The 10,856-nt window shown below is 32.6% G+C and overlaps 1 protein-coding gene across 1 annotated transcript in view; it reads left to right on the forward strand.

Moving 5' to 3' along the window:
• SENP6 (SUMO1/sentrin specific peptidase 6) overlaps positions 1-10,856 on the forward strand; it is a 122,481-nt gene that overhangs the window by 40,338 nt on the left and 71,287 nt on the right. The window contains exons 6-8 of the mRNA XM_006896969.1: positions 4,084-4,229; positions 5,027-5,131; positions 10,408-10,428. Coding sequence (XP_006897031.1) covers positions 4,084-4,229; positions 5,027-5,131; positions 10,408-10,428 — 272 coding nt within the window. The remainder of the gene's footprint in view (positions 1-4,083; positions 4,230-5,026; positions 5,132-10,407; positions 10,429-10,856) is intronic.

The raw sequence follows: 10,856 nt of genomic DNA on the forward strand, positions 1-10,856 counted from the left end.
TGGAAACTACAGAACAATCTCACTGATTTCACATGCAAGCAAGATTTTACTGAAGATTATCCAAAAACGACTGGAACAGCACATCAACAAAGAACTACCAGAATGATCTAGGGAGATTAAAAAAAAATACACCTAGACCCAGTCCCAATTTCTGGCTGCTTTGGATTGGCACTAAGGAGCCCTAAAAGTTGCAGTGATGAAAGCACTTGAATACTGGTAATCTATGTGATGGTTCTGTGACAGTTGCCGGCTTGGAAACTGGAGTTGCTATGTTCTGTCCTCAGGAGAACTGTGAATTGGAATCCAACCATCAGAAACAGCAGGATTTTTGTTTTTGTTTTTTTAAGTGACACCTAAGAATTTATGCTTAAAAATTATTCCCAGGAGTTGTTGAGGCTCCTGGTCTAGGGTCAGCATGGACCACACACTGCGAGTCTTTAACTGGAGTCACTTTCCAAAATGATGCACATGCTTAGACTTGATTACCACATTTATATAATGGTTTCTGGGAGTGGAGCTGGGCATCGACCACTGATTTGTCTAGTTTAGCATGCCCATTGCTTCTGGTAATAGAATTTATGGAATTTATCTCTATTATGAACTTTGTAACTGACAATATCTGTGTTTCTGCCATGCTTTTTTGTGAGAAAGACCTACCAAATGCAAAAACAAATTAAATACTCTCTTACTAAGTAAGGAAAGTGAAAGAGTGCCACAACCCCACAATCTCGATTATAGTTTTGTTTCTGTAGGATTTTCATCAGATGGTTTTATCTTATGGGCTTGGTTATTTTCTCTTTAATCTTAGACATTCATGAATGATCACAGAAATAATAGCTGGCCTATGGTATTATAATCTTAAGAGAGTAAAAGTTTACTTCTGTTTGAGAATTGCAACTAATACTAAACCCTGATCATGTTAATGTAGTGGTTCCCAAATATTTCATCACCATCATCCTGGAACATTTAGAATACACATTCGGAAGCCTGTACCACCCCTGCGGAGTCAGAAAAAACTCTTTAAGGCGTGGCAGTTTGGTCTCTGTAATCCTAGTGTATTAAAAATTTGAGAACTATTATTTTTAATGGAGATTGAGAGGATTTGAGGCTAGATTTCAGCTATGAGATAGAATCCACCTTTTTTAAAGGCTGTAATATTAATCTAAAGATTAGAGTATTTTTGTTTGGACTCCCTTATTTGGTAGGTTTTTAATTCTGCCTTAAAAAGAGAATTTCCTTAGCTTTGTGAGTCTATAGATAGTTCGGGGCTTGGTTTTTTTTTTTTGTTTTTTGTTAACAGCAGAAGAACATTGATTTATTTAAGCCAAAATTAAGAACAAATCTTTCTAAGTTATAGCTGTGACAAAACCTAAAGGCAGCAACACACCTGGAAAAATATGAGAGTTAAAAAGAGACATTTGTCATTTTAGTCAGTTGTGCTAGAAGACAATTTAGTCCAGTGAAATCCATATTCAGCCCCACCTCTGTTCCATTCTTTTTTTCCCCTCTGTTCCATTCTTTTTCCCCCCCAATTCAACACATTTTTTTCTTCCATTCATTCAATGTTGCATCTCCCCCCCCCCCAAATTATCTCCCCCAGTACACTACCCTCTTGGAAAAACAAAAAAATTTTTCATTGTTTTACAATCCCTCCCCCCAGGTCCACTCCACTATACAGCCTTCACTCTGGACTCCTGTCATGCCAAAAATCCCTAAATTTTTCATTTTTTTACAGTCCCTCCCCCCAGGTCCACTCCACTATACTGCCTTCACTCTGGACTCCTGTCATGACAAAAATCCCTAATAATTTTCCCTCTTAAACAGTTTTCTTCCTCATCAGTTTCAGTGCAGTATACGTTATTGAACCCATCTTTCTCAGTCTCCTCCCAACCCCGAGGTCAGTCCTGCTTTACAACAGTGGCACAGTATTTGTCCTTTTGTGACTGATATACTTCACTCAGCATAATGTCCTCCAGGGTCACCCATTTTGAATAATATTGCATGAGTTCCTTGTTTTTCAGTGCAGCGTAGTATTCCATCGTGTGAAAATACCACAGCTTCTCTATCCATTTGTTTGTTCATGGACACTTAGGTTGTTTCCAACTCCTTGCTATTGTGAACAAAGTTGGATAAACGTGGGTGTGCATATATCAGCTTGGATGTTGATTATGGTCTCTTTGGGGTATATTCCCAGTAGTGGAATTGCTGGGTCAAATGGTATCTCTATTAGCAACTTTTTGAGAAAGTACCATACTGCGTTCCACAGTGGTTGCACCATTTTACACTCCCACCAGCAGTGAATAAGGGTTCCAGTTTCTCCACAACCTTGCCAGCATTTGTTGCTTGCTGTTCTGTTAAATTTTGCAGTTCTGACTGGGGTGAGATAATATCTTAGTTATTTTGATTTGCATCTCTCTTAGAGCTAGGGATTGTGAACAATTTTTCATGTGCTTGTTAGCCATCTGAATGTCTTCTTCAGTGAAGTGTCTGTTCATATCCTGTGCCCATTTTTCTGATGGGTTATTTACCTTTATCTTGTGTGGGTCTCAAGTATTTTCTATATTCTGAATATAAGTCCCTTATCTGACATGTCATTACCAAATACTTTTTCCCAGTCTGTGGCTTCCCTTTTTACCCTGTAGGAGAAGTTTTTGGATGTGCGTAGGGATTTGATTCTTAGAAGATCTCATTCATCTACTCCTGGTTGTAGGTGGTTTATCACTTTCATCTTGTGTGACCAGCAGGTGACTGAGGGTAAAAGCATCCTCATATTTGGGTTTAGCTTTCTTGGTTTCTTGTCTTTTTCTTTTTAATGCCATATTTCTTTGTTATCTTTTTATTTAATTTCAAACATTTTAAAAATATTTGTATTTTGTCTTTCAATTGCCGTTGAGTGGGAATAGACTCATAGCTGACCCTCCAGCAGGTTTTCTTACACTGTAAATTGCATAGGAGGAGATTGCCCATCTGTTTTCAGAAGATAGAGGGAATTATGGACTGCGTTACCTAATCCACCATTTCTAGAAGGGAGAGGTGTGGGGTACATCGTTGTCAATTTAGAAAAGATTAGGAACTAAAGAAATACTTCATAGCGGAGGAAGTGATGCGTTTTTATAGAGATAATTGGGGAGAAAGTCAAGTTGGCCGTTTTCTTAGGACTATTTCTTGTGAAAGGAAATAAAACATCAAGCCACTATGTAAAAATAAAAGATAAAATGAGTTTTTAAGATGTTTTGCTGAAATAATTGCCGAGATTCTATTCACCACTCTTCAGTAGACTTAGCAATTCTGTAGTTTTAATTCTTGAGTTTTCAAGACAGTACATCTTTGCAGAAACAGCCTGACACATCAAACTGCCAACTTTTTTAGTTAACAGAAAGTGTTTTAATTTTAATCACTGTGCCACCAGCTCCCCTTAACAATCAAACACAAAACTTTAATGAGTCTAAGGTTAACTTTAAAATCTTGTGCAGTGAATAATAGGTTTCTTGTTGAGAAGAATTTAGCAAGAGGGGACATTCCATTATCATACTGGGATCTGCCTGAGGTGATAATGCTTTGCAAGTTTCTCTGTAATCGGCAGTTAACTAGTTGCTTATTGAAAGTGTAAAGACATCTCTCTGTGTTAACATAGAAACTCTTGCTTGGGCTAAAGGACTTGTAGGAAAATACAAGTTTAAATGACAGCTTAGTGATGTATTTAGCAGTACTTTTTCACAGGCAGCAGCTAATGCTTACATTTCACATTCTGAAGAGAGGTATCCTAACTCAATACCCTCTTTATCCCTCCCTTTAAAAAAACAACAAAAAATGAAAAAAAATAAGCAAAACTCAGTCTATTTAGAGATATTTGCCAAAAAAGATAATAAATACCCATGTTCCTAGAAATTTATATTAACTTTTGAAAAGAAAGAATCAGAATTGATATACTCATGGATCCATGTTTTTGCCATCCTCTCCCCCCAATCCCCAATAGCTGGTACATTTTTAGTATATTTTTTAAATGAATTGTCAAGTAGTTGTTGATATATTATTTGGTTGTGGTATTAATTGACTCTTTAACATTTATGGATCTTTTTGCAGTTAAATCGTCGATCTGAAATTGTTGCTACTAGTTCTGGTGATTTCATCTTGAAGACATATGTAAGACGAAACAAGACTGAAAGTTTTAAAACTTTGAAAGGCAACCCAATTGGACTTAACATGTTGAGCAACAATAAGAAATTGAGGTATAGGCACATCACCACATACTTCTACAGGAAAGAAAGGATTTGATATCTTTGTGGCCATCAGGCCAACCTATGTCTTCTCTATTTAATATTCATTATGCTAGAAGATAGGGTCGTTTCAGTGTATGAATTTTTTGTCTCGAATCTTGTAAGTAGGGTTAGTTGCAGTGATTTCTTGTTTAAGAATAAAAAAAAATACTACAAAGCTTATATATTCTAGTAGGCTGAGATTTCAGAAAAACGATGTTACTTTCATCTAGTTAGTATGAAGATGATCATGCGTTCATTAAGGAATGCTTATTAATATTATCTAAACAAAGGACTTTAAGATTTCTTATTCCTCTTAACAAACATAACTCACCTCTCCTAATGGCTTTTGTAGTTAACTACTGTAAAAGATCAGATGAGTTATTTTATCTCCCAGAAATAAGGGTGAAAACCATGATTTTCTTCTGCCATGCCAGTTTATAGTTAGGGAACTAAGGTTCGTAAAAGTTAAGTAATTGTCATGTCAGAGAAAGAATCGGAAGTGGAGTTAAGGACTCTTAATACCTACTTTAGTGATCTTTAATATCTACTTTACTTCATCTGTTGTAAAATACAGTGAAAATATTTCAAAACCAAATTTAAGAAGCAGAAAACTAAAGAGCTATTCAGCATGGCCACTTGGTGTTATTTAGTAATAAATTTTTCTTTTAGTAATGAAGTCTTTTTTGAGCTTAAAATGAAAATATTTCTTTTGCATGTGTATATGTAATTTTTCCCTATTCAAATATTTTTGTTTCTTGAATCTGCAGTGAAAATACACAAAATGCATCATTATGTTCTGGAACTGTAGTTCATGGTAGACGTTTTCATCATGCTAATGCACAGATAACGTTAGTAAAAACAGCAGCGCAAAGGTAAGGATTCTAATTATTGTCTTTAATATGTACTAGCATTGCTTTTAGTAGAAAAAAATTTAACTTCCCACCCCCCCCAATTAATTTGTGTGTGTATGTGTATAACTTTATTTCCATTATAAAGAGATCTTCAAGTCTGTGAAATACTCAACGCCTAGAATTTTATTATTTAATATTCTATATTCTCTTGAGTTTTTATAATAGAAGCCCATTCAACCCCTGCATTATATTTGAGTAGGCTTAATAACATATTTAAATGAAACTGATTTCACAGCACTGACAAAACTGCATTCCATTCCTTCCATAGAAGGTTTTAGGATTCCGTAATACCAAAATAATCACTTTACTTGAGAAAATTGTATATTATAGTAATTTTCCTAGATTTACATGTTCTTGTTGATTGTATAATTCAATACTTGAAATAATTAAAGTAACACTTGGGAGTAGTTTATTATTTAAAATACTTAAGAGACTTTTTAGAACCAGTTTTTAAAAGTTAAATCTCTTTTTTTAGTTGATGCACAGATTTAATTACTTAATAATTCAGTTACATAATCTTTATTCACTACATTATAAATAATTGGGGTGAAGTGTTTGATAACTGATAAAATTCGAGATTTAGTTTATATTTTAGGTGTTCTATTTTGAAAATGTCAGACTAGTCTGTAATTTATTCAGAATTGACTCTTGACTCTTAAAAATACTTATTTTAAAAAAATACTTATATTTGCCATTGCATAGGTTTGTTATAGACTATAGATTTAAATATTACTATTATTTTCCAGACTTTAAGGGAACCTTTTTTTCTTACATATTTTATAATAGTTTTAATATATTTGAAAATAATTAACTAAAACCTACAGAAATTTGTGCATATATTTTAAAAATGGACTTGCCGCACTCCCAAAGTACACAGATAAATCAATCTTTATCTAAATTATGTGTGACATAAACTTGAGATTAAATAATAAAAGAATAATTAGGAGGGTGGAAGAAGCAGACATCCCTTTTTCTTGCATATTGATAATAGAACCCATTGATCATAAGTAACCTTTTTAAATCTTTATTCCTTGAATGCCTTTTGTTAACATTATATCAAAGTTTGTACTATATTACCTATTGCTATGGTTTCCAGGAATTGTCATTCAAACCTAATATTCATTGAAATGTTGAAAAGATTTACATAATAAATTACATTTTGTAATGTTACTAAATGCTTATAAATTTTTTTAAATGGATTTTTTGTGAAAAGCTGGTAAATAATACGTATGTAATACACAATTTGTCTGTTAGGATATAGTTACAGACACATGATTTCTTGAGTTTAAAATTATTTGATATAACAATAAAAAAAGAGAATTGGAAAAATTAAAGGAATAAAGGGAAAATCCCATAGCATAATCTTAAAATATGTTAGAATCAGATATCAAAGAGTCATTTGTATCTGATCATAAAGAACTTTGGGTAGCCTGACAATGTGGTGTTAATATGAAACACTACTTTAAAATTTACAGCCATATTAATGATGCATCTTACAACTAAAATTACTGGTTTTGACATTATAGTTTAAGATTATTTGCAGTCTAACTTATTTTCTTTCCCTTATTTTCTTGTTGCTTTAGTTGAAAAACGTATGGAAATTGTTAAGTGTTTTATTTTAGGTCTCTGTGCCAATTACACATGTTACACAGTGTATTTTCACTTGTGTGCATAAACTATTGGATTTTATTTGTAGGAATTAATATTTATTGTTTCTATTTTAAAAAACCAAACAACCTGAATTAATTTGTATTTAGTGTTTGTATTTTATTTATTCTCAATTAAAAAAAATAAACATTTCTTATTCCTATGGCAGTGTAACTGTCACTAAAAAATTTTTTGAAGTTGACAAATTACTGATAGGCTTTTCCATTCTTCTTCTGAAAATAATTTCAGAATTTATGCTACATACCAGTCATACACGAGGTACAGACTATTCAAAGATGAGTATCTTATCTTTGGGATTCAAGTTTAATTAGAATAGAGGACAGAGACAAGTAAAATGCTTACATGTTTAGTGGAGTTGTGGAAAAATACAAAGAATATGTACTAATATTAGAGGTGGAAGTAGAGAAGACCTTAAAAGAACATTTGAGTATTCAAACCAAAAGAAAATGCTTCATCCATGCACTAAGAATCACATCTTCAAAGGCATGAATGAGCAAAGTCGTTAGCAGAAATCATTGCTCCAGAGTTGTTTTTGTTAGGTGCTGTCAGGTCAAGCATGACTCTCTTAGTGACTCTGAACAACAGATTTGAACCCTGTCCTATCCTATACCAGTCTTACAATGTCTGACACACTTGAGCCCATTGTTGCAGTTACTTTGTTGATCTTCCTCCTTGAGGGTCTACCTCTCTTTTGCTGACCCTGTCTCAGTGGAACAGCCTCTCCTAGAAACGTATCCAGAGTATATGTAAGTTGCATCATCCTTTCCTCTAAGGAGCAACTAGTTGATTTACTGTAGTCTTGGCAGAATTAGCAAATGTACATAAATATACTAGCTTTTACACCCTTTTCCAATTTTTTAAAATATTTCTCAAATATTTTGATATTAAAATAAGGAACATTAGTTGTTGATCAGTGGTTTTTTTTTTAGGGGGTGAGTGCTTTAACTTGGCATATAAGTAAATTAGACTTTCATTTTGAGTAATCTATAATTCTAATCTAATATAAATGAGTGAAATTTGTGAAAATATCTCACTAAATTAGCTGCTGATATTTGAGAATTAAAGTCCCAGGTTTTTTCCCCTTAAAAGTTACTTTAAATGTTGTTTTAATTAATATTTAAAAGATGGAGTGCATATGCATTATGTATGCAATGAAGGAATATTGCTAATCTATGTAACCATATATATGGAGCTCGGGGAGGGGATATTCCTTAGGGAATTGCACTACCAACTCAAAGATAGCACCACTCTGGCAGTTCAAATCCACCAGCCACTCTGCGTGAGAAATATGGGCAATCTCCTGTGTGATTTATAGCCTCCAAAACCACACTGGATGATCAGCTATGAGTCAGTTCTGACTTGATGGCAATGAGTCAGTGATGTCCTCCTGTAAGATCTCTACTTCTCATTTTAATCAGATGTTTTAAAACAGCCCACTTTGTTGATTTCTGCTTTATTTGCATTTCTTTCACATTTTCTGATACTCAAGTTTTTGTTAAGAATGGGGGGAAAGACTTATATGTAGAGTAAAATAGTCATCTGTAATCCATAAATGAGAAAATGCAAGATAAGAAATCTGGAATAAGCAAGATTTAAAGAATCTTCATTTTTGGAATTAAAAAACCAAATGGCGGGGAGCTCTGGTGGCCTAGTGGCAGGAAGCTGCACTTCAATCCCAGAGGTGCATGGTTTGAATCCACCAGATGCTCTGCTGGGGAAGGAGGGACAGTCTCCTCCAGTACCAGTCAGATCTGATTTGATGGTATACACACAAAAATAATAATAATAAAAAAAACAACAACAAAAACCCAAATGGCTTAGATCAGGACCCATATAACCTGTTCTCCCTTTTTCCATCCTTGTAAAACTTAAAGGCATCTTGTATGGTTTACAAATCTCTGGCGGCCTAGTCCATAGGGAGTTATGCTGCTCACCCAAAGGATGCACCTTTCTAGGGGTTCGATTTCACTAGCAGCTCTGAGAGGAAGATGAGCAGTCTTCTCCTATGGGATTTACAGACTCAAACTCAGTGGAGGCTCAGCTATGAACCACTTCTGATTCAACAGCAGTGAGAATGTAATAGAATAGGATAATTTTAGTTCAGATATTTTTTTGTTACTTTTTGTATGAAGTAACACAAAAAGAATATGAACTGACATTTGTACAAAGTCCTATATTGCTAATAATGGCTTCTAGTTTTTTGTTAAATTGAATTTTTTTTTTAAGTTTTAATATGTAAGTTCTGCTAGGACAAGACTTGATCATTAACATATATTGAGGATTCTTTTATTTTAAGTACTATTATTTACATGTTAGATACTATAGTATAAGAAATGTTTTATTATTAAGGACAAGAAAATTTAGCATGAATGCATGCATAGTTTTGCTTACTTCCTTACTACTTTGTTTTATTGGAACAAACTAAACTTGTTTATTCTATGTCTACTGTATCCTCTACTCCTCTTTCTTACAAGTGAGGTTAGAAAACAAACTCAAAAAAGATCTTAATTTTTTATTTTTTTTAACTCTTTGGGGCATGACATCACTGAGATGAAATGACCAGATTAGATATTACTTTGTTTTTTATTTTCTTGGAAATTGCTTCATAAGATATATACAGACTGTTAGATAACAATATTTTTATTTTTAAGTTTGTATTTTGTTTCCCTTGATGTATAATTTCTCTACTTATATAGCAAAGCTCTATTTTATACAAACATATCTATTTTAATAGTAAAGATAAAACTTAAGATTAATAAAAAATATAAATATCTATTTCATTTCATTGTTATGCATATGAAAGTGACTTTTTTTTCCTCCCTTAGTTTACCAAAATAAAATCAGTCTTTTACTAGCTGCCCCACATCGTAAAACTATGGAAAGTGAGAGGTATTGCCAGTTGGGCTCTCCTTATAGTTGTTAACGTGGAACAGCTTATTGTGTTGAGGACTAACTATAGAATGTGATTCCTTTACTCTGAATTGAGGGATTATACAGTTTCATTAATTATTGAGTAATCGACACTAATAATGTTTTATTTTTACTTAAATTGTAGAAGAGAGTAAAACTTCTATTAGAATTTGAATTTGTGGTAAGAGCACAGGATTTCAAATCTTAGGCAGTTTCTTATCTCCCAAATCATCTATTTCATCTCAAATTTTTGTACAGATGTTTCAGCTTTTAATCTTTTTCTTACTTAAAAGAATTTATAAAGAATCTAATAATAGAATTGGAACCACTAAAAATTTATGTTTGATAGTTCAAATTTATTGACTATTAAAAATTTAAAATGTTTATACTTTTAATAACTTTTCATATTTTTATATACATTTCTTCCTATTAAATGTATTAAGGGGAAGGTTCTTTAAATGTAAATAGTATAGTGTACTGAAAATTTTTAAAATAATATATAGTAAGATTAAAAATATTTTCTATAACATGTATACAATTGTATTTACAACAAATTGATCACAAAATTTTACCTTACTCACTGCTGTAACTAAAGCTACAATGATAGAGTGATCATGAGGTCTTGCCTCTTACTTTTGTTTTCTTTTTCATGTTTTAAGCAGTCTGGACCGAAAAGAAAGGTAAGCTTAATATTGATGAAATTAAAGCATGGAGATAGCAGTAATGTGTCATATTCTTGATTATTTACATGCTTTGAAAAATAGCCAATGAATTAACATTATTTGTTTACGTTTATTGGTCATTTTAGTAAAAGGAAACATTAATAGCATGATCTTTGGATTATGCTGTTGTGTTTAAGAGTAATTTTCTGTATATATTTTTACAAATGGTTGTGTTTTTGCTGATGTGATTATTTTCTTTAAAAAGAATGTATTTCATTGTCCTAGTAAAGATGCTGTCAGTTACATTATCGAATCTTGTTAGCCTGGTTAAGCATTTTAGATATCAAATGTTTTCTTTTTTTTTTTAATTTAGTTTGTTTATTTTTCATTTCAATGAACATCTACAGAGATTTTGGAATTCCATTCATTCATTGTTGCACCCTTCT

This window comes from Elephantulus edwardii, unplaced genomic scaffold (genome assembly GCF_000299155.1).
Source record: "Elephantulus edwardii isolate Elephantulus edwardi_28Jun2011 unplaced genomic scaffold, EleEdw1.0 scaffold00194, whole genome shotgun sequence".
NCBI classification, from domain to species: domain Eukaryota; kingdom Metazoa; phylum Chordata; class Mammalia; order Macroscelidea; family Macroscelididae; genus Elephantulus; species Elephantulus edwardii.